This window comes from Colius striatus, chromosome 13, assembly GCF_028858725.1.
Source record: "Colius striatus isolate bColStr4 chromosome 13, bColStr4.1.hap1, whole genome shotgun sequence".
NCBI lineage: Eukaryota > Metazoa > Chordata > Aves > Coliiformes > Coliidae > Colius > Colius striatus.
In genome coordinates this window covers 19,833,566-19,858,203 of record NC_084771.1, presented here as the reverse complement: position 1 = coordinate 19,858,203, position 24,638 = coordinate 19,833,566, and the positions used below count along the sequence as shown (strand labels likewise).

The 24,638-nt window shown below is 42.6% G+C and overlaps 2 protein-coding genes across 4 annotated transcripts in view; one reads left to right on the top strand and one right to left on the bottom strand.

Annotated features, from left to right (window-relative positions):
- Nucleotides 1-24,638, bottom strand: part of LOC104563402 (synaptotagmin-like protein 4) — a 75,524-nt gene that overhangs the window by 49,923 nt on the left and 963 nt on the right. Inside the window, exons 2-3 of one of the 3 annotated variants that reach the window (XM_062006272.1) lie at nucleotides 24,590-24,638; nucleotides 22,113-22,205 (exon numbers count right to left, since the gene is read on the bottom strand). The gene's annotated coding sequence lies outside the window, so the exon portion shown is untranslated. Of the gene's footprint in view, nucleotides 1-22,112 lie in introns of all 3 variants that reach the window. The other 2 variants (XM_062006271.1, XM_062006273.1) reach the window with 2 other exon arrangements.
- VSIG1 (V-set and immunoglobulin domain containing 1) lies at nucleotides 1,420-22,252 on the top strand. Its single transcript, XM_062006276.1, has 8 exons — nucleotides 1,420-1,468; nucleotides 4,800-4,960; nucleotides 11,336-11,443; nucleotides 16,823-17,021; nucleotides 18,448-18,603; nucleotides 19,267-19,386; nucleotides 20,563-20,692; nucleotides 22,069-22,252. Exons 1-8 carry the CDS (start codon nucleotides 1,420-1,422, stop codon nucleotides 22,250-22,252), a joined length of 1,107 nt encoding a protein of 368 aa, XP_061862260.1.

The following is a 24,638-nucleotide window of genomic DNA, read 5'->3' as shown; positions in this document are numbered from 1 at the left end:
GACACTGAACTGTTCCAAGTCTTGTCCGCCCCAGCGCTTGAAGGCAAGTGCTGCCCACCCTGTGGGAATGCTGTCCAAAGTGAAGGCAGTCAGAACTGGGGAAAAGACATCTTTTACAAATCTTTTGGACATGGCTTCTATAAGAATATAATCAACCCTGACATCTGCCCAGAGATTACTCAGGCATTTGCCATACACAGAAATATCTGGCAGAATAACATTCACCTAAGTCTGTAACCCTGATCCCAATAGCAACCAACACAACCAGCAACTCTCTCAATAAAGAGAGCAAAGCTGGCTCCTGCAAAAGGCTCAGTACCTTCAGTTCCTAATGAGCTTCAGGACAAGAGGAAACAGCTGCAAGTTGCACCAGGGGAATGTTCAAATTGGAGACCTGGAAGAAGTTTTTCCCCGAGAGGGTTGTCAGTCCCTGTCCCAGGCTGCCCAGTGAGGTGGAGGAGTCCCCAGTCCTGGAGATATTGCAAAGCTGTGGAGCTGAGGTGCTGAGGGCCATGGGTTAGGGGTGGACTTGGCAGCGTGAGGGGAGTGGTTGGACTAAAGGTCTTTTCCAACCAAAACAATTCTATGATTCTATGCTTTGGATCCTTAGGGAAAGCCTTTTGCATCTAATAAGGACAAAGTAATCTGCTACAAGTTACTGTGATTCATTCTTCAAGTCCTAACCTTCAGCTACTGGTTTTTTTCATGATATAAATCAGGTATTAACATTTAACTAAAAATTAATATGTTCACCTTGTCATTTTTTATTAGTAGTATCCAGCCTCATGGATTTAAACTAGATGAAACAGATTTTATTGTCAGTTTAGAAGCTAATTTTAGTTTATCTTTGTTTTGGTGTGTTATTTTATGGATGAGTTCAATATGAACGTTTCAAGGCAATCATCAGTCCCATCAGTTCTGTATTAAACTGTGTGAGAAATATGCTTTAAAATGAAAATGTACTAATAACCTATTCTTTCCACATGCCCAATTTAAAAATGAAAGGTTAGAATTAACAGGAAATAAAGATTCCTTATTCATACTAGGTCTGACTCCAACACTGGTCATCAGGTTGACTGTTAAACAGCTCCACAAATGCTTTTCTTGTACTCAGTGGAAGTAGCCTATGTAGGCAAATACTGCTGGGCTCTGGTAAAGGTGGGAGAATCTGGGGTTCTCTGATTCAAAGCTTTATTGTTAACAAAATCATTGGTTGCTCAAACCCCATGAAATGGTTTCAACTGAACAGTCACACCAGAGTCAGAGAAAGGCACACATGTGATAAAGGAGAATGAAAAGCTTATTGACGTGTCGAAACACAGCTGATAAGGAAACAAAACCCACTTAAAAAAAACCTAGTTGAGTTTTAGTCAAGTCAGAAGCAGCATCTGGTTTCTTCTCTCTCCCAACGTCAAGAAGATGTTTGCAATGATGCTGAAGATATTTCCAGTTCTAGCCATCCTTACAGGTAAGAATAACAAACCGATCGAAATAGCCCTGGAATAAAGGAACCTGTTGGAATGAGAGAGCAGGTGAACCTGTCAAACCAGGAGAACAGTCAAGATTTCTTTCAGGCTGTCATTCTGGAAATCAGCAAGCTGACCACGGCTTGGTAAGAGGTTTTGGTGGGTTTTTTTGCTCAAAACCTGAATTTTAGCTTTGGTAAATTAATGCTTTGCTCTAAAGCCAGGAAAAGGCAAAGAGCTCTCAGTGTGTCACATGGAGCGTGTCTCATGTAGTGTGTTAGGGTCTTTCAAGGCTTTTGAGGCCGGGTTTTCTCACATTTGGCTTTGTCTCCCCTTGATAACAGCCCTGGGAAATGCTGCTTTGGTCCCACCCCCACCAAAAAATGTTTGGGAATGCTTAACTTTAAGCATGGAAATATGTTTTGGATTTCTCTCAAGTTAAGTGAGGATGTGATACTTCTGGAATCTAGGAATTATATGGTGTATTAGAGATTATATTATCCATGTTTCAAGGACATTTCATTGTGCTAAGTTTCCTTTTTGATATGTACAGGAGCAGACATTTTAAGTTTAATGCTCCATGGAGATGAACAGCCTCTGTATCCACTAAAGGAAACAGAAGTTAGTTTCCACATTTTCTTTTCAAGATGGAATTATCTGCTTGGGATGCAAGAGAAATACTTTTAATAGCTGCTCTTGGTATTTCAGTGTTCTCTCTCATTCACACACACACATAAAGTGCACAGATTTTTTTTGCCTTGGAAATGAAAACTAATTCAGTGTTAGTACCAACACTTCCCAAACCAGTGTGCTCTAATTTCGAAGTTGTGGATTTAAGACTAGTAGTGTGTCCATATCACTGGGCACCACTGACTGGGGGTTTCTGCGGTGGCCAGGAAAAGATCAGCAGACTTGGGTTTGTTTAATGGGCATTAAAAACTGCATGGGACATTGGGGAATGTGGCTGATTCCCAATTAACTGCAAGGACTTTGTTGTGTAATACTGATGAGTAAAAGACACAGATCAATCATTTTTAACAAGTGAAGGACTTGTTCATATCAGCTTATTTTTCACTGAGTTACTTCTTACTCATGTGCTTTTTTCCATTTAAACCAAAAGGCCTGTATGTATGAAATGGGATTATGAGATTGAAACTGTAAACAGTGAGCCAACTGCACAGCAAAACTCCCATTAACTTCTGTGGTGAGGAACAGGCTCTGTGAGTCCAGTTTGCTCCATTTGCAGTCAAAAGCTCCATCTTACAATTAGTGACAGCTTTAATTCAACAGCCCCTCTGGCCACTGCGAGTTTGATAAGTTCTGGCTTTATACTTTTGCTAAATTGAAGCCTCTTTCAACTAAATGTATTTTTTCAGGATGCACAGCTTTGTGAAAATTCAAATGCTTTGTGGAGATGTTTTTGTTAAAATGAATTCCTTCTGGAAAAGCACAGAGCTGCCAGGCCCTGTGGCACTCCTGACTCCAACACTGGGCAAGGAGAGAGCAAATACGTGGAGCAGGCAACTGGAAAATGGATGTTTTCAGTAGAGTGATGTTGTGTTGAAAGATCACAGTTTTAATCCTGCAAAGAGCAGAAAATAAATACATGTAAATCTGGAAGGTGGCAAGAAGCTGTCATCCTCTGGCCAGTTCTTAAAGCTGAGAACTGTGGACTGAGACATCTAAAATAATGTTACATGGCTTTTACATTAGATCTTGGTAAGAATTAAGCTGCTGTGAGCAAGACTTGCAGCCAGCACTGAGATCTCCTCTTTCCTTGAGGCAGGCTTGACATATTTAGGTCAGTCCCCAGCCATTCCCATGAGACTGTCTGCAAATACAATGTAAATCTTGCTGTAGATTGAACCTGCTACTTCTCATCCTAGCCACCACCAACATAGAAAGCAGATTATTCTCCTCTTCCTTGCAGTGAGCTTGTACTATTGAAGCCATGAAACAAGGCAAATAGACCCCAAAGAGTTCAGACTCCAGGTTCAGATAGGTTTGCAATTGCAGCAATTAATGAATTTGCACTATTTACATGGCTAATAATGTTTTAAAAAGGTTACATTTCCTTTTTAAACAATGTTTTCTCTCATAGGGATGATAATTTGAGCAAAATACACTTTTGGTGGAACTGAAGGTCCAGCTTAAAATCTCGAAAGCAGCACATGAACATAAGATGCAGATACTCCACTGAGGAGAGTATTTTGTATGTTCTGCCCCTATCATTCATGTGTGCTATAAGTCCACATGAAAATCATCATTATTATAAGGTGAATTTCTCACCTCACCTCTTTTGCATAGAAAACTGCAAAAGACTAAGTTTTCTATCACATTCCAGAGAAACATATTCTCCTCCAGAGTCTTTAGATTTGAAACTGGACTCTGCTCTGACAAAGCCCTGAAATTCAGACTCCTTTTTCTGGCAGCTCTAGCTTAGTTGCTGTGTGTCACCACTGCCAGCAACTTATATGGAGGACAGAAACAGATATGATGGTGCTCAATTCCCTTCATTCATATGGCTGGTAGCCAAGACTGATGGAAACATTATGGCAAAGGGCTCATCAGTTACGTTTGCTCCCTTTCTGCTTTGAGCACAACAGGAAGGGTTGACCAAGTAATCACAGAATTCTTCATAAGCCACACAGAAAAGCAGCTCCAAAAAGCTTAGTTTGAGGTTTCCAATATAAAAGCATTGAAAAAGAACAGCTTCTGTGTGTAATCCTTAAGAAACCTAACCAAAAGCAAAGTAATTAGCAAAAGAAAAGCAGATAAAAGCTTCTGGGCTCCAGCTAGAGGAAACCAACAGTTCCACCGAGTCCCAATCAGGACTAAGCATGTAAGAACAGACAATGCTGTGGGAGATGGTGATCCATGGTAGAAGAGAGCAGACATCTAAAGGAATTACTGCAAAAAAAGAGGGCAAGAAGAGTGTCAAAGAAGGCCAGAGACAGCTGTGATTGAGAGCACAAGGTGCAGGCGAGCACCGTGAGTGCAGGAGAAAGGTTTGGTTTAGCCACAGGCTCTTAGTGAGAAGACAAGTCTCTGCAAGTGTGGACAAGGACACTTTTAGGACCTTTGCTTTCTCAGACTATCATTTGTCATAAAGGCACAGGTATTCTGGAGGATTTATTCATTTGTTAGCTTCTACCCACACCCAGCTTGTTATCATTGAAATTCCCACACAGAGCCCAAGGGAAACTGTACTGGGAAGAACTGGACATGTCCTAGGGGTTTCTCCACTGACGCAGGGGGCACAGCCGTCCTGCACAGCTCCCAGGGGCAGCCCTGGCTGATCTCTGCTCTCCTCACCACTCCTATTGCCCACAGGCCACGTCAGCAGTGTTGTGGTGACCGTCCCTGAGAAGATAGTGAATGTCACGGTGGGTGGAAACGCGACCCTCCTCTGTACATACACAACCTCTGGATCCCTGGGCAACTTCTTTATCCAGTGGAGCTTTTACAGTGCCAAAGAGAGCCAACTGCATACCGTAAGAGATTTACTTCTGATGTTTGAAATACCCTTAAGTCCTTAAAGAATCTTGTTGTGTTTGATAGTGTTATCCTCACTACAGACCAGGGAGGCAGAAAATGTTGCTGTTCCCACTCTAAGGACAAAGGAGTGAGGTGCAATGAAACTTAGGCACAGATACACATTATCTAGGCTCCTAGTTCCTGCTGGTGTGCCTGAATTCCTTTAGAAGTTTATGAGAAGGTATAAAACGGATTCAGGTGCTTAAATGATTTGCTCCAAGTCACAAAGGAAGTGCAAAGCAGAGCAAAGACCAGGTGTCCAAAAACCACACAACCGCTGCAGCCCCTGGACCAGCTCCCTTTTCTCCCCTCTGGCAGATATTTCCTGCCATTGTGAAGGCTGCTTTCCGGGTGAGACGCCCTTGCCTATGACAATGTGTCCCCCATTTAAGGGTCAAAGGAGAGCTCCTTGCCTCAGCTGCTATTAGGTGGCTGGGTAAGAGGAGTGGTGCACAACAATAGGCTCTCTGTGCCCAGTGAGCAGAGACTATTTTGGCAGGACTCTAGAAATTTGTCACAGCAGGAAACCTGCCACAGCAAACTTGCATTGGTATTTCACAGCATCCCACGGGTGTCTTTGTGGCTGCAGAACAATGACAGATAAAAGTTAAATGCTCCCTGCCCTTCCTGAGACCCTGAGAGGCAGCAGAGCCAAACAGGATCTCCCCCAGGGGTATAAGGAGACCAGGGGGGAGGTTGAAGCATCAGCACGGGGGCAACATGGGGTCTGTGAAGGACACCAAGTACCAGACAGCTATGTGCTGTAACCGCTGCCTGAGCCTCTTCTGTGGCTGTAAAGAACTTGCAGAGCAGCCTGATCTGCCTGGAAGGAGTCAGGGATGGGATGTGTAGCTTCCTATACATACTCATAACACTGCCCAGTCCTCAAGAACTGTCCATTAACCTTACTTTTTTTGGTGGGGAAACGAGTCCCCGAATCTCACTCCCAGCATAACACGCAGGGTATGACTTCCCATCAGTCCTGACAGGTGCTGAGCAATCAGCAACACCTTCTGTGCTGATTAGAAGTGTTACCGCACCCTTGAAGATGCCTGTGATGGTTTTTTCCAGGCCCTAGTGTCAGCCTTGTGCCTGTTAGACAATTACTCTCTTTTCTTTCCCATTGTTTTTATCCTGTTGCTAACACTTCTTTTTTCTCTAAAAGTTCAGTCCTCCTGCCTGGTGTTATACCTGAGAGTTCATGTAAAGAGACTGGACATGGAAGAGTGTCCCAGCCCATACTGATGATATTCTTGTCACGTTCACCAGTTACTATGATGTTAGGGGGTTTGGAACTGCTGATAGTTATACTCTCAGTTTGGCTTATCAACCACAGCAGAATCAGACTGTAACTTTCAGAATGCACAGCATGTAACACATTTGGCATCGAATGGCAATAGCCAGCATGTAAGAAACAGCAATGTGAACATAAGACTGAATTGCTCACCCTCCTGCAGTATATCACAGCCTCAGATAAAGGCTGCCAGTGCTAACTACAAACACTGGGCCCAGCCCAAATTCTGACCTTAGCTGGGTGCCAGACTGACATCTGCACACCTTGCCTGACTAACTGTATGAATAGCTGTTACTCATCATTTGCTTTTTTCTACTCAAAACTACTTTATTAAATTAAGAATTATTGATGAAAGGGTGGTAGTTGCAGGTTTCTTAAGTAATTTGTATATAGTGCAATATTATACCATTTTGATCCAGTAGGTTACATCATAAATTAGAATCACATGTTGTACAGCATCGAGAGAGGATTGAGCTGATCTCCAGATTTGGTTAGAGGCTCTTGGTTTTACTTGTGTCAACTTTTCCATATGTCAGGGCAACAAATAAAGTGCATTTTCTGCTCACAACCAGGAGAAATGAGCAGACTGTAGTTGCAAGTATTTTAGAGGGGGAATCAGACAGTTTCAAGAGATTCAGGAGCACAAGACCATTTGTAAACTGTAAAATACCCCTCAAGGATTATAATTATACATTACTGTGGGTGGCTCAGAATATGCTCAATGAGAGCTAACTGATGTGAGGCTACTAAATGTCAGAGAAACCTCTGGATCAGTCCCTTCAGCACTCACTGCTGCTGCAGGCAGTGGGAGAGCTGTGACCTGAAGGACTGTGAGAAACACGACTGGGGAAAACTGCGTCTCATTTTCTCCCTGTCTGAAACTCATTTCATGGTAAATTCTCTTTCACACAGCAACATGCATGTATTTGTAATGGATGGTTTGCATTTCCATTAAGCTAAGTTGGTTCAATCTGGAAAGGGCACCGGTTAGTGACTAATGCTGCTCTCCTTGAGGTAAAATCTCCTCGGCTCACAGGCTTGGTGAGGCCTGAGGATGCCCTTGGCTCCTGGGAGCCCGCTGACGTTCCCACAGGGTGCATGTGTGTGAAGAGCTGCAGGACTGGGCAAGACTCCTTGTAAAATGCTTTCAGCAACTCATTCAGTCCTGTATTACCTGACCCTGTATGCTTTTACCACAACATGGCAGTTCTTTACCATTTTGAGCTATCCACAGCAAAGTTAATCGTGTTAAAGCAAACACTGGAAAGAAAAGACTGTGACTGCTGTGGAAAATAGGGTTTAAGAAATTACACAACACAGCTGATCGTGAAATTGGATTTTCAGCCTCCCTCTGAACCCCCAGCAACGTGCGGTTGCTATTTCTATTTCAGGCTGGTGACTTCTGAGTTTCAGGAAGGACTGAGTGCCTGAAAGCATGTGTGGCTTTCTCCTACAAGTTTAAACAAAAATAATCTCTCCTTCTACAAATCTGGCTTTGTCCTGGTTGCTTGGCACGTAGCTAAAATTAAGCTTCACATTTTGTTCCAAGTAGGAAATATATGCATGGCAATGGAGGAGACTGCCAGCTTTGGCTTTCATTCTTTAATCTGAATAATACTAAAAGTCCAGTCAAAGATATATTTCATGTACTGGTAAAATGATAAAACCAACTGAACTCAACAGGCTGGCACCAGACCTTACTGAAAACCAGAACAGCAGCTTGTGTTTTAACTGGGGTAAAAGTATTACTATTCTATAAGACATTTAGATTCATATAAAATGTCAGTAACAAACAAACAAACGAGCAAGCAAACACTTCCTTCTAAACAGGCTTACAAGCTGGGTTTGTTTTTTGTTTTTTAAAGGCAGAAAACACATTTTCTTACTCCACCTGATACAATTTCAAATACTCCTGGTATCTTGGTAAATGTTAACTGCCTTGATGAGCCTGTAATTCACAGGGCTGCTATACTGGCAATAATAACACTATGCAGGAAAGATGTTCTCCACAACAACTACAGGGGAAAAAAATCTTGATTCTAATAAATTGTGTTTATTTACATGCTAAGGAATATAGTCCTTTCTAGAACATATGAGGTTCCAAAAAAACCCATAAGGAAAAACTTCTTCACTGTTGAGGTGAGGGAGCGCTGGGTGAGGGCTGTCCAGATGGGCTGTGGAGTCTCCTTCTCTGGGGACATTCAACACCCACCTGGATGAGTTCCTGTGTGACCTACTCTAGGTGGACTAGATGATCTTTCCCTTCCAACCCTTAAGATTCTGTGATTCTCTCTACAGTGGCAGCAAATAATAGAGCAAGCTGTAGAATGTTAGAATTAAGGCAAATTGATGCCTTTAAGATGCCTTTGGCTTGAAGCATTAATGAATGTGAGCTTTAACTCTTGAGATTTTAGGACTTACATATAATAAGCACAGAGGACATTGGTACCCTTCTTAAGAAGAGTGTCAGTATTTTCTACTGAGACATTATAGATTTCAGTGTTTTTGAGATGCACAGGCTCAGGTACAGTCTTGTCTGGAGTGAAATCAGTAAGATCAGGATCAGAACTAGTGCCACTGCTAATTTAACACCCCAGAGTATTCAGCAACAGATTGTACCTCACCTCAAGGTGAGGCAGTGCTGCTCATTAGTCCACAGACCTGATGCAGATCTGCCTCCCAGCACTGGCTTTGTGAAGCTTTTGCAGTTTGCTCTGGTGCTCTCACATCCTTCTCTGCATTGCCCACCTTACATGGGGCTGGCGCAGGTGCTCAACACTTAAAAGTCAAGGCAGTTACACCCCAGAGGATAAAATACCACAAACAGGCTCTTCACAGGCAGTGTGATGAAAAAGGGGCAGCAAACAGCTGAATGGCAGGTGTTTGCAGTGCTGTTTTGTAGATAGTGCAGCTATCTATAGTGTGCAAATATAGACCTTTTTCCTAATTGGAGCCTAACTCTGCTCTTCTCCTGAGAAGCTTCTCCAGTGGAAGTCATTTACCTGATTCAGACTAAATAATGTTAAGGGCACCTCATGGAAAATAGGATGCCATGCATATTTTTGGCCTTTTCCTCTTGCCATTTACCCCTTAGCAACACATGTTTTCAATGATGAATTTACTTTGTCATAGAATCATAGAGTGGTAGGGGTTGGATGGGACCTCTAGAGATCATCTAGTCCAATCCCTTTGCTAAAGCAGGTTCCTCTTGACCAGGTCACACAGGAAAGGTCCAGGTGGGTTTTTAAATAACTCTCAACCAAGGAGCTTGAGAACTTTCCAATACTGAACTCTTTTACATATAGACAAACTGAGGCAAACACTACTTACTCAGCTCACCCAGGGTAACAGGGTGCATCACAGCCTGGCCTGATTCATAAGGTAAAAGTCTCAGCTCCTGCTAAATCTACATCTGTGCTTCATTTCATACTCTGAGTCACTTGGCTGACCTTGGTGTAAAGCACCTAAGTAAATGTAAGATTGAAGTCTGCTGTTGACTCTGCACAGGCGAGGCTACAGCCTTGCAAAGCTAAAAATGACTCCTGAATCTAACCAAGGCCACACCTTGAGCCTCCAGTCCAGGCCACCCACAGTTGGAGTGAGTGAAATTATCAGAGATGCTGTGTGGCTACTCAACATACACCCAGGGCAGAATTCTTAACTGAAATTTTAAATTCACTAAGTGAGTAAAGATCAAGAATGACTGTTACACTGAACCACTGATAGGCTTGAAATATTAGCAAACAATGCCTTTGACACTGCTTTGGTAAAAGTACTGATGGGCAACTGAGAGGCAAAGAGTGTTAGCAGCATGTAACAGCAAGAATAGCTTCCATTTATTTTATATATTGGCCTGCCAGAGCACTGGTTTTTTCTCCTATATGTACTACTGAGAAAGAATCACTGAGTGGACAGGGACAAGGAACATACAAACACATACAAACATATAGAAGAGGAAGACAGCACTGGTCCCTTATGAGCAAAACCTTCACGAGAGTGACCAGGCTTGTGTCTTGTAGTTCAGGAACAGGCAACAGAGTGGTAGAGCCCAAGGAAGGAAAGAGATGCAAGAAGAGTAATCCGAGCACAACTGTGTCTGCTCCTTTCACCCTGTAACCCCAAATTCAGATTAGCAGTGGCCCCAAGGCCAGCACAAATCTGCTTCCCCCACAACACAAGGCACAGAGCATTGGGCTACCATGGGACAGCCAGGACCAGACAGCCCTGTAAGTGTGGGGTTCCCATAAAAAGTAATGAAAGAACAAATCCCTCCCTGTGTAGTATGAGTAGTTCCTGAGACACCATCACGTGCTTTCAGCCACAGAGAGCCAAGATCATGTAGTGCACAGGCTGTCAGTGCTGCAAGGGAGCAGAACAGTTCCTTCCAGCCTGTGAGCAGGGATGAGCCTCCTGAAGCAGCACAGGAAAACATCCTGGAAAGGGCCTCTCTGGTACAGAAGTATTTCTTTTTGCCTAGAGGTGTTTTTTTAAATCAAGTTTTATCTAGCACTTAGATGATTGAGCAGACACTTAAAAGGAATAGCTTCATGGAAAGCAGAGGCAACACCTCCAGTGCAGAGGCCTGGATACATTGCGGTCATGTCATTGCAGTCAGAGTGCCTCCTTGCATGTCACTGGGATTGCTGTGGACTGCCTGTGGTTACCTCTGGCACTGGGGTGACAGTCTGCAGAGAGAAATGAAACCCATACACTGAAGCAGACAATAGTGAGAACACAAAGGAAAGTGGAGACAAATAGAAAATGGTCAGTTTGCAACTGGTGTGTTTGGAGCAAACATTGGACTTCTATCTTAGTTTGCCTATTTTGGGTAAAACTTAGAAATAAGATTGATTGCATCTCACTGTTGACAAAAACTTGAGATATCGTCTGCAAAAGGTGCTGAACACGAGGCACCCAGCTCTTGTGAACAGCAGGTGGTACTGATGGGGACCTGTGAAGAGAACAGGTTCTTGGATTTTGGGGGAACATTTAAAGTCTCATTTAACTCTCAGATCAGCACATTTTTACTCAAATACAGCACTCCCCGTGTCACGGTATTCTGAGTATGGATGAAAAGTCAGTCAGTCATTGTCAAAAGATGGTGTATGTGACAGATGCACGGGGAAGATGTAGCTGGAGACACAAGGTAAGAAAAAAACCCCCACAATATTAAGAGAAAAAAGAGCTAAATAGCTTCTACTGTGTTTATGCTGTTGTGAGACTTGTAATCATGTTCTAGACTGAAATCTTAAAACCAGCCCTTGACTGAGACAAGCTGAATCAGATGCATCATTCAGCATTTTTGACTCCTCTTTTTTTAATAGCATTTTCCTCTATATTTATTTTGGATGTAGCTGTTGTGGTTTTTTTCCCCACAGCTATTCTGGGTGGCTGAACTAGCATCTTCAGGAATATTCTACCCAAAGGGTTTCTGGAGGGCATGTCCACACACCAGGAGCTGGGCTGAATGAGAGCGAGTGTGGATGGCCCAAAGCTGGGGCTGCATCATTCACATAGAAAAAAAAAAGAAGAATTCTGAATCTTCTTTCTAGGACAAAACAACATTTTGAGATGAGATGGATGCAGAGTGACACTAAGCTACCTGCTGAACTGGCTGCCTCTCAGCTGTCAGCTCAACGTCCCAGCCATAATCCATTCCAAAGTCTCTTTGTAGTGAGATTCCTGTCTCACCATGAAGTACAGGCTACAACCCAATGTACACTGGGGTCTGATAATAATAATAACTGCTGAAGGACAGTTACACCAAATGCACTGGGAAAACATGATTGTGCTTGATGCACTATAGAAATGATTCACTAATAGTTCAGCCACAAGAATGATACTGCGAGGACATGAAAGAGCTGCTCCTCAGAAAGCATTTTGTACCAGTTAAAGCTGCTGAATGATTAATCCTCTAAAGGCTTCTGACTCCATCCCTTTCTTCTTCTTCCAATGTGCATTGTGACAAGCTGCTTCTAGTCCTTATTGCCATCCCCAGTTACCCACACAAACATCCCAGCCATGCAGGACATCACATCCCTGCCACAGTCTGGCACATCAGAGTTTTGAGGAAAACGTGTGAAAAGAAGCTGTGGATGAAGAAAGGCATTTGAGGCCAGACTCAGTCACATGGCACATGCCAAAGAAATGGATGCATGTGTGAGCATTTGCTTTCTTATCTAGTCCAGCTCAGAACGGGAGCCTTGGGCTTTAATTAACACTTTGAGTGTGAGGCATGTGTTCTCTAATTAGATGGTAAGATGCCTAAGGGAGTGATGAACTTTTTTCCTCCTTGTTGTTATTCTATGAATTTTGCCTGTACTCAGAATTCTAAAGGAGTTCATGATCTCAAACCAGCAAAGTTGTTAATGTCCTCCCTCACGTTTACTGGTGAGAAAGAGACTTTAACAGCTCTTTTTTCTAGTAGCTTGTACAAATGTCAAACAGAAAATTACAAAACAATCCACTGATGGGGCCCTCTGAAGGCTCCAAAGGCAAAGACTGTGAATCGGATGCTGAATGCATCAGCCCAGAGAAATGTCACTGAACAAGATGCTATGGGTTTGCATTTGCTGGGGCTGGAGGGAAAGTGAGAAGGGGCTGGGAGAGGGAAGATGGGCACTGGAAAGGAAATGTGGGACATTTTGTAACACATCTTTCAAAGACATCTCAGCTTACAATTTTGATATCCAGATGTAGTAGGCATGTATGTGCTGCAATGTGATGCAATGACACAAGGAGATGTAGGGTGAGAGGAATATGAGAGGAATATACTAGCCCAAATCCTTAGTTGCAGCAGGAACTGTGACTGTGGAAATGCAGTGTAACTCTACCAATGCCTCAGAAAGCTGGGGATGGCTGCTGGCATTAGCAGCTTTAGCCACAGCCTGACCCACAGGTTAAATAACCAACTGAACCACAATCCTTTTCTAATGCCAAAGAGAGGTTTTCTGGGCAGCTTCGCTGTTTTGCAGAACCTGGTGTTTCAGATCCTGGAGTTAATAGGGACAACATTTGTAGGAGTGATAATCTCCACTCTTTTTTTTCAGTTGGTTGATTAGTCATCCCAGGCAGCTGCTCCCATGAAATGTGAAAAGGCATCATTATATAAAGATTTGCATGAGCCAACTAGCTGGTAAGGAGAAGCAGCAACCATTGCTATATCCTCAATATAGCTTTTACTCTGGTAAATCACCAGCTTCATTAGAGCTGCCCATGATTTGCTTAAGGAGATTGAAAAATCCTCTTTCTCAAGAGCAACGTGGCAGATTTCTTTTGTTATGTTTTTATATTCAAGATGTTGTGCTTTAAACATATTTATCACATCAACTTAAAAAGGCTTCCAGGAAAAGTCTACCATTGACTAAATTTACAGTTTTCCCACACAGATATTTTAGGGCCATTTTGGGTAAAATGGAAAGAAATGTCAATGAGATGTGTGTCTGTGGGAGGGAACATGAGCTCTCAGTTGCCCCAAAATAAAAACCCTTCTATATCTTCAACAGAAGACAAGTATTTTACTTTAGAAATGGAACAGAAACATGTTTGCAAAGACTTCAATTTCAGCTTTTTGAAGGCACAAGCATCAGCTTTTCAAGGACACTTTGAAGAAGGGTTTCAAATACCCATGTTGAGTGTATTGTTTAAAATGGGCTCTGAATTCACAGCCAATTAGCTGAACTGTTCCTCAAATGAAATTTCCTGTGTACACAATCCAATCACACCTCTGGGAGGAGATATACACTCAGTAATTAATCACAATATTACTCAATCTTTTTTAGTGTTTACCACCTTCCTTCAGGCAATAAAATCCAGAGCTAGTGAGATAAGCATCAGGCAGGAGAACAGGTAGGAGCCTGCAGAGGAACTGAATGCATTTCCTTCACTGCCTTTATGTTCACAACTGGAAAAGAACAACTGAGAAAGATTCTATTTCAGTCCATGCACAGAACACATGAGTAGAATTTACCCCCTTTTATTTCCAGTGCTGAGGCCTTTTAAGCAGGATATAATAGGCCTGCTTCTTTTCTTATGCTGCTGCAAGTCATGCATTGCTTCATTTAAGTCATTGTACAGCATTATTACATGTTAGTGAGAAGAGCTGCTGGAAGCTTTTTCCCTGCACCACTCAAATAGATAAAACTGATAGAGAGGAGATGCAAATCCCGCCCATCACCACCTAGATCTATATAGGAACCTCAGTGTAAGAGGAGCCTGAAGTCAGAAGTCACAGTTCTTGTAAGCAGTGCATAACACTGTCCTTTCTCATACTCAAAAAAAATGCAGAATGAGACAAGTTGTGGCCAGGGTGGCTTTGTAATTACAGTAGATCTAGTTTTTGATGAGGGATTTACTTAAACCAAACTCCCTACTTTGAACCCTCTCCTTCCTCGGGGAACTCGAGGGTGTGCATCCAGTCTCCAGCTTTGCAATAGAGGTCTGTTTCTAGACATTTTTAAAGCCCAAAATAATCTTTTAAACTGATGGTATTGTGTGCAAACAGTGGGAAGTGGAGAGTCTATCCAGCTGTTCAACAGGCTTCCTAACCTGCTTTGGCCCTGTAATGCTGGGCCCCAGGCCTCCCCACTGCAACACGATGGTACTCGGAGCCCTGCATCAATGGTACCTGGTGTTTGCAGGGAAAGATAAAGTCTGGCTGGAAAGTAGGCAAAACTGCACTTGAAATGGGGCCAAGCTGCAGTACCAGAGCTGCTGGTGCTGTGCAGTCTGGGTCTGACCTTCATTTCAAAGCCTTATCGTTGCATAAACCAGCTGTGCTCTGGCAGTTTTGGGGTGTAGCTTGCCTTAAGCTAATAAAGGCTCTCAGATAACGTTGCTTAAAGACTTCAGTCAACACGGTATCAGTGTGGATAAACAGAACTAAGAATAAATATTCTTAATTCAAAATGTGGTCAGTTGATCTGCAAAAAACAAATCACACTCCTTGCCTGGGGATCTGCAGAGTCCCTGCTGGCACAGAACCTTGACCAAGAGGAAATTTTGATACTAGTCAAGTGTGAATGGCATTTCATAGGAGTCTGTAAACCTTTTTCCTACAAGCATTTTCGAGCTCCTCCCATTAAAAACCAAGCTGCTAGTCCAGCCTCAATAAACAGATATGTTGCTAATTCTGGAACACTGTCAGTAGGAATGATATTAAATCAATATATTTGGGTCCCAACCTGTAATTCCATATGGTTACCTCTCACCAGTTTAAAAACATGACAGAGTACTGCTCACTTTGCCAAGACAAAGGAGTTTGTGCATGTAGACATTGGGCAACATACTACCTATCCCAAAATCTATCACTTTTACACAACACTATCATTAACATCTGAGAAAAATAATTAATGCTCCATAGCTTTCTTCTTTGAGGTCTTTGTTCTTTCAGATCTTGGTTGCACAGCAGAGCTCGACTGGACAGAGCATCCACACTCCTTCAGAACTATTATATTTACCTCGGAGCAGATGAGATACTGCAGCTCCTAAACAGGCTCAAGAGCCAAAGTCTCATACTACCAACCAGGCTTCACATTCAACATGGTTCTACCTCTCCTTTCAGTCAATAGACTTAAGCTTTGGGCTTATAAACTTATGAGGCCAGTTCTACTCCCCCACTGCTGCTGAGTACAATTAGTGCTACCGAAAACTTAGTGAAATCAGTCAACGTTAAGTAGCAAATTTTCATTTGGGAGGCAATGTTGCATTCCTTAGAGACATTTATCCTTACCATGGCTATAATTCTGCAAAACTGTTTACTAAAAGGGGAACTTCTTGATCCCAAATAGGTGTCCCTCCAAGCACTGAGGCCGTAGGTATTATTGACTTCCACCTATGGTATAAACTCAAAAACCTAAGATAGTCCATGACACTTGTCTCTGACCCTGATGACACAAGAACAGCACAGTTGCTCTAACTGCATGTGTGATGATTCTGCTGGTGTTCTTGTACTGCATTTTTATTGCTTCCAAACTTACTGCCAACAGATCAGGCATGTTGTTTGCTTAGACCTATGTCTTGTGGATTCATTTCAGTTCCCTGTTTGCTAGCTTCTGTATTTGGAAAGCTCTGCAGCCATCCATTTTTTGCAATGCAAAGTCCATTCTTATGACAATCTGCTACTGAGCCACTTAATTATATCACAAATTATCAGTGCTTCAATTAGTACCACTATTTATTGTGCACAACTTAGCATTTTTTCACAGCATTGTCATATGATGGTCAATGGTCTCACCTTTGTTTTTATAAATGCATCAGTCTGTGACTCCAGTATCTACAAAGAACTAGCTACTGTCCATTCACCTAATTTAAAAATCCCATTTCTGAAAAGCTTGTCTTTTAAGAACCACTAGAAACGTATACTCAAATGTACCACGTTTTCATCTTTGCTTTTTTGGGAGTGGGGGCAAGAAAGGGGTGACACAGCTTGGTTTAATCAGAAAGCAACTCTATTCCAATTATCAGCACCAAGCATAGCAGTATAAGGTCTCTTGTTACTCAACTAACAATTGATTCTTTATCACAGATCTATTACTACTCAGGAGGCCAGTCTTACTCGTATGGAGAGTTTAAGGACAGGATCACAGCTGCAACAGGTCTAGGGAATGCATCAATAACAATCTCCAACATGCAGCCCTCCGACACCGGTTCCTACACCTGTGAAGTTTTCAGCCCCCAGGGTGATGCTGGACAGAGTCAGAAATCTGTGATTGTCAATGTGCTGGGTAAGCACCTTCCCTCTCCCTTGCTGCACTGTAGTTTTCTTCCCTTAAGAAACACCAGACTCACGGCTCAAAACACGTAGGACCAGAGGGAACGACACAAGTGTGAGAAACAAAGCCCAAGATGCAGAGAGAGGGCTTCACTGGTGCACTGCGGGATGTTCTTGCCGAGAGCTCGGGAGCAGGCAGAGCCTCGGGTGCCCTCTAGCTTCCAGCCAAAGCAGGTCTGAGACCACCCCGCACCTACCCTTCCTTCACCTAGTCAAAGCTCATTTCCCCATGAGCACCCTTCAGGTTCACTTTGTGCTCTCGAAACGTGGCCTAATGTAAGCAGGCGAGTGAGCAGCTGGAATGACCCAACTTCAAGACATGTTTTCAAGCTGGAAAGCAAAGTGGAACAGCCTTGATTAAAACAAAAAGCCCTTTTAGCAGGAAGCCACACTTCTCTCTGAATTTATTGCTTATTTTTTAGGATGAGCCAGCCCCAGCAAGGATCAAATCTTTACTACTTTTACCTAATGCTGATCATGGTGAGTTGCATAAATTTAGGGAGAGGCAGCAGTACAGCCCAAGGGTTCTGGCTCAGCCCCTTTCCCAGGAACACTAGAAACTTCGCATGTGGTGGATGGAAGTAGTGCAAAGTCTGATCTGGAGGGAGGAAAGCAAGAGTTGAGCCACAAACAGGCAGGACAGAAAGGATGAGTGACAAACCACACTCATTCCAACATCATTTGCCTATCTACCAGGGGTAAGATATCAAAGTACTACTGTTAATTCTCATCTAAAATTCCCCAAACAAACTGTAAATCTTGGAGCAGGTGAGTAACAGATTGTACTTTTCACATGAAAACCAAGAAAGGTCGTTTATTTAGGCCCATCAAGTTGGGCTGTGTTAATTGCTGGTCTGGTTCCAGGGACAGTGCTCCACAAAAACACAACAGCTTATCTATAGGTAATGAAAAATAATAGGTGTAAGAGAAGACAGAATCTTCCCCTGTCTGCCAAGTGAGGAAATGCTGTCAAAACAGACGTATTTTTTTAACAGAACTATGGTTAATTTATTTCCTCCATGACTGCAATACATTGAAGAATCAGACCTTGATCCTCCCTGTGCAGAAAAGCTCTGTCCCTAAAGAAAACTATCCTGCTGCGTGGCAGAACGGTGTGTGACAAACAGAGATTGGCCCACTATAATCAAAGTAATGGAAGAAAAGGTAATGAAAATGTATCCTGGGCCACATACATGTGTTTAACGTTACTCAAATCATCAAGGGAGAGCCTTTGGTCACATCCACACACAAGAAATGAATGAGACAGATGGGGTTCGATTCTTTACTTCTAGCAGCACAGCACCAGAACTGGAGGTGGATGCTTGCAGCCCCAGGTATGTACTCATGATGTGTCTCCTCTCCTCATTTTTATTTTACAGTCAAACCATCAAAACCTTTCTGCAAAATAGAAGGAACACCTGAAAAAGGCCACCTGATCTACCTCTTATGCAGATGTGAAGAAGGACTGCCTCACCCTACCTACCACTGGTACAAAGTAGATGAGAATACTCTCAAGCCCGTGACAGAACAACTTAGTACGTAACTCCAGGACTACCACACAGTGTGCAAGATCTGGGATTCCACAGCCCAACCATTCCAAACACTCTGTGCCACACAGGGAAGTTAAAACTTCTCCTCTTCTGATGGTCAATGTCTCCACATTGTGTTTTTACTTACCAAATCCACTGGCAGCCGTCCCAAACACAGGATGGTTTCCTATTTTTTCCAATGAAAACTGTGTGACATGGTCAAGTCTTGGCTGTGCCATTACTTTAAATGGTTAAAATGAGAGGAATGTTTATGCTTTTACATTTCCCTCAAAACGCTGAGTCAGCCTGAACTCACAACAAGTCAGTGTGTCATTCAGGTGCCCCCGTCCCAAAGTTCTTCAGTACCCGTTACATTTTCATTTGTGAAGTTACACTGGCATCAGTATCAATGGGGGTAAAGCACCAGACAGACTGAGGTGCAGAGTAGGGGCCTACTTCTCACATTCTCATCCACTCCTGCAGAATCCACCACAGTCATTTGCCAGGAAGGTAAATGTTTTTACTTAAAGAGTATAAAACCCCCCAAATGAATAATCAGAGAATCCTGTTTATAATCTCATAATAGCTCTCAGTATTAGCAACAGCAGAAAATTGTTTGCCTCTACAGTATACAAAGGGTAAGCTACACCTGCTCTCTGTCTGTTGCAGACCCAGACACTGGCATTCTTTACATTGGCAATCTCACCACCTTTGAGACTGGCTATTACCAGTGTGTGGCCAGCAACAGCCTGGGCAACAGCACCTGCGAGCTCGACCTGACTGCAAAGCGTAAGTAATGGCAGCAGCCACACATCTGATGGATGTCATGCACAGTCTGCAGGAAAATGCTGTCACAGCTTTAAAGAATTGTTTGGTTTTGTTTTTCTCAAGTACAGAATGGGCTTTGGAGAGCTCTGGAGTTTTCATCCAGGCATGCCCAGAATTTGCACTGACCTAGACGGCCGATATAACGCCTCCAGCTTCATTTCCCACTGAGAGCAGGAGCTGCACCTGGCTCTAACTACAGAGCCTTTCCTGAGAACTGACAGACATAGAGCTTAGAGCAATTTCTTACAGACAAGAGTCCCACTGAGGTGTCCTCAGCCAGAATTTACAGCCACCATTGAAATGTGGTAGTGCAAAGACTGGGGCACCACAGATATGTTCAGTAGCTACAAATACTGCAGTCATGGAAAAACCCCTTATCCTGACTGCCCTCAAGGAGTGATCAACCACATCTGCATCCAGATTTTTCATGTAGTCAGTAACATTTAACAAGAGCAAGTATATATTGTACAACCAGCCAGAAGAGATGTGCCTGAAACTGTCACTCTGTCACATGGTCTATAAAATGAGAACTGCAGGTCACAGCTAGAAGCAGTGGAAATAGAAGGTTTGGGGGCTCACAAATGATCTGAGCATACATATTACACCTCAGGTGAAAGACAGAGATAAAGGCAACATGATTGTCAGAATTTGTTTGCAAGGACTGAAGAGCACAGGCTTTCAACTATTGCCAGTGTTAACAGCCTGAAGTGTCCCTCAGCCAGGCACAAACACAGGGTTTGTTTGGGCAGTGAGCTAACCAAAAAGAAAGGAGGCAGCAGAGGTCTCAGCTCACACCAAGGAGTGTATCTTGCTACCCCTCCTCAGACACTGCTTGCCAGCACCTAATTTCCTGCTCTGCTTTCTGGGCCCAGCATTTAAACATACTAAAATCCATTTTAATGTAACATTTATCAAACCAGTGATACAGATCAGTCTTACTGTCTACAAGCACAGTTCTCTTTCCGAGACAATCTTTGACCTCCTTCCTGGAAATACAGCTGTCAGTCAGTATCTTAGCTCTTTGAATCCCATGCCTTTTCCTGCTAAAGGCTCCTCCACTACATTTCCAGGGGCTTTTGCTATAATAACACCTTTTAAAAAAGCCAAGTAATGTTTCCTGTCTTTTAACCTTTCCAGATTCAGAAAGTGGTATTGTTGCTGGGGCATTAATTGGAGCAATTCTGGCTGCTGCTATCATTTGCATTATCGTCTGGGTCTTAACCAAGAAGGCAAAGAAGAAGAAGAAGTCATCGAGTAACGAGATGCAGTAAGAGTTTGTGTTTGCTTCAGTTTAAGACAATTACTTCTGTAAAGCACTGCTGATAATCCAGAACTAAAGTAAAATGTAATTAAACATTTTTGAAGGGTAAATAATACAGGTTGTGAGAAGACCTCCAGAGTGGAATATTTGCTTTTGTGTGGCTTTCAAGCTGCTGCTCAACAGAAGTTGGCATTCCCCTCTTCCCTATGTTTACAGGCAGCTACCACTTAGCAGGATCTAAAATAGTGAAGTAAATGCTTTTTTAGACAACACAAACTTAAAGTGGTAAGTTGGTAAAACAGGTTTTAATGTTTAAAAGTGAATGGTGACTGTAATGGAAGGTGGAGGTAGTGAAAAAAGGAATAGCAGCTAAGGCTTGCCTCAGTAAAGTTACCAGGACTGTGTTTAAACCCAGTAACATACAGAAGGCTCAGTTCAAGCACTGCTTGAAATGACAGAGGACCTCTAAGGCATCTCAAATGGCAGGAGACACAGAGATTAGGCAACAGAATGGAGCCCAGAATGACCATTTCAATCTTGCTCTGGAAATGCCTTTTCCCTCTGTGCTTTGGTTGCTCGTTTTCCCCTTAAATCGCAAGATCCTCAGAACTGGGATAATCTCATACAGTACACAGGCTGTATTTAGTCCCATGATGATAAATGTTAAATGAATACATGCAGCTGAGGCCAGAAAAAGATAATATTATGTCACCTGGACACTTGCTGTAGCATGGATCTAAGGCTTCCTGATACAGAACTCTGCTAATCCACACCAGTGGCTGGTCGCTCGTGCACCTGGTATCTGCTTTGAACTGATGTACCACTAACATCTGTCATTGTGCTTGGATCCTAGTAAATCTAACTACATTAATCCACTAGCATCTGGTATTTCTTACCTCTGAACAGGATTAAATATTGAGGGATGGTTTATTATTGAGAAGATAAATGGAATTCATACCCCTTACTAAAAATGATTTCAGCCTCTCTCTTTCTAATGCACTTGAATAGAACTCTAGATCTGCATGGAATTTCCCAGAAAGCTCACACCAAGCAGCATGTTTTGCTACTCCATCGCTGTTTGCCACCACCCAGCTTCCTATTCTGCTTTCCTGGCCCAACACTTAAACATCCTAAAATCTCTTTTATTCTAACAAGATCACTTAAAACAGTGATGTGGATCAGTCTTAATACCCAACTGTCACTCTTTCTGTCTTAGCAGCAGTGATGCTGTAACCTTTTCAGGTGCTTTTGGAACAGAGTTGTAATAATAAGGGGGTTACTGTCCAGGCAACGCAACTACAAAGACTCATTCTTTTGAAAGACTCTGGTGTAGATGGGATTTCATCACACGAAATCACAATCCTCATCCTGTCTTCCTGCAGAGAAATGGCTCAGAAACAATCCAATGCAGAGTATGTTCAGGTACCTAATGAAGAAAGCATTCCCGCCGCTGCAGTCCCACCAAGCAATGCAACAAACGAATACCCTCATGCTGATGAAACAGCAGCCTCTGGAACACCTGAAAATGAAGAGATGCAAGAAGCAGAAAAAGAAGAAATAGCCTAGAGTGTTAATGCAGATTTCCTGGTCAGCTTTGGACCCCCAAAAATGATTGTCATTGAATTAACACAGCAGCATGACTAAAACTTAAATGGGCATTTGTATTGTGAACCACTGGAGATTGAAAAGGGTCTGTTACGTGCGCACTTTGGGATTTGGCCTTTCAAGTTAAGCAAATTGCATTGACTTTTTTTCTAGTTATAATTATACACAAATATCATTAAAAAAATACTACAATCCCCATTTATCCAACCTACTTTGCAAAACTGACCAGGAAGTAGGCTAAAGCCTTTGACTCTACCCAACTATCAGTACTGCCGTGTGTGTCCACGCAGTTCTGAACCACATTGTTCTCCTCCACATTGTTGTTCACCCTTGAGTTTCCTGTGAACTAAGAACAATCATGAAGCCAACACATTGCAGGGCTTAAAGGATCTTATTTTGCACCTTTCATCAATACCATCAGAGTGCAGATGAAATCTTGTGGGTCTGAATTCCACTTGAAGGTGAAAAAAAGAGATCCTGAAAACTTCCACCCTGGTGCTGCCTGACACAGAATATGTTTTGACAACAGTGACCACTTTGGCTTTAAAGTTCCCAAGGTACCAGCGCTCCAGAGTTGTGTGTTTCAGCAGTTCTGGTTTTCAGTTTAATGGAATGATTATTCAGGTACTCAGTTCACACAGCAATTGACTGGTTTCCAGACAACAGGAGCTGGAAATCTAAATCCCTTGCAAGACTTGTTACAGTAATAGGTCCACAGAGTATCAGATTCCTGGTGACATGCAGATACAGCTGCCTTCAAAACTTAGAAGTGAGTACTGCCTACTGAATACATGCTAACTTAGGCTGCTTCCTCTGCCTGAGATGATTTAAATCTATTTCTAGGCAACTGCCCTACCCACTAAGCAATAAACTCAGGCTACTTTTCTGCTGGTCTCTTTAGCCCAGAGTAATTTTGACTATTTTCTATAGCTGAAAGCATCAAGAGGAAAAGAGAGTAGTGCATCCACACCAATAGCCAACAGCTCCTCTTGGAAGGAGGAAAGGGAATTGTCACATACACTGTGATTCACAAGACACCTCTTCTCTCTGGGCCTCATTTCTAAGGTTAAGCAAACTCAGTACTTCAAAGGGCAAAGATACCTACTGTCAGAAGAGCTCAAGAACCACAGAGCTCAGCTGAATACAGACACACAGCCTCAGCAGATCTCTTCTGAATGACATGAGGCAGATAGTCACTGACACAAAGAGACACTGGTTTCAGTCTCATGTACTGTAGAAAAATATATCTGGCTCAGGGATCTGGAACTTTTTGGCACTGAAGTCTTTTATAGAGGATCTAATGTCTATAAATCCTTTGGTGACTGTTCCTAGCCTGCAAACATTGGTTATATGTAACAGTTATGCATGAGGTGGTAATTAAGATTCAGTTTGGATCATTAAGCATAACTGTACTTATTGTCCTTTCTACTCAGTTTTCTAGCTTCCAATATTTGTCTTTGATACGTGTGACCTAGTGTTTAGCTTCATTACAAAGTAAAAGAGCATTTACAGCGTTCTTATAATGTTGCTTTAGCTAAAAAATTGCTTGTGCCTTACTGTGAGGGTCAAACATTTCCTGATACTGTCATACTCTACCAGTTCATTGTCACACTCCTCTCCCTAGAATATTCAGGGTAACCCTTCAGTCACGACCTGTAAGAAAGTCTCTTCTTAATCAGACATCTCTTATTGTTTGTCAGTTTTGTAACACAAAATCCACAAACTCACATCCTTTAATCTAGGGTTTCTAAAATGACTGAGAATTTCTGATGTTCACTCCTGAAGTTTGGCAAGCACACAGAACTACAGTATTAAGCGTTCTCAGTAACATCAAGAGTAAGCAGTACCTACTCCAGCTTGGGTGCCACTTCTTACCAAAGGTGTTTCCTGATGAGATAATTCAAATCAATTACTGGTTCAAGGGAGCCCACAACTAGGGTGACAGTGGCATTAATTTGAAACAATTTCTCCTCTGACATTCCCAGCCATTCTTTCACTCTTGCCCTTCATGGGAAAATGTAAACAACTCTCCTCACAACACTGCTGTGGTTGTATTAGTTCTTCTAAAGTTCTCTCCTACACATATGTCTTAGCTACATTTATCTTACTACAACAGCTTTCCAACTTTCATATCTCTGCAACAGCATTATCTCAATTGACAGGGGAGAATATATTACATGGTCACTGTAATAATTTATAGTCTTTCCTTAATCTCACCTCCACCAATTTCTTTGGATGTACTCCTTGCATTACTTGCTACAGTGTGACAGGAGTTTGTTCTGGGGAAGTTGTAATTACCTTTTATAGCTAACACAGTCTTCCTAGAACACCAGAGGTCTTGTATTTG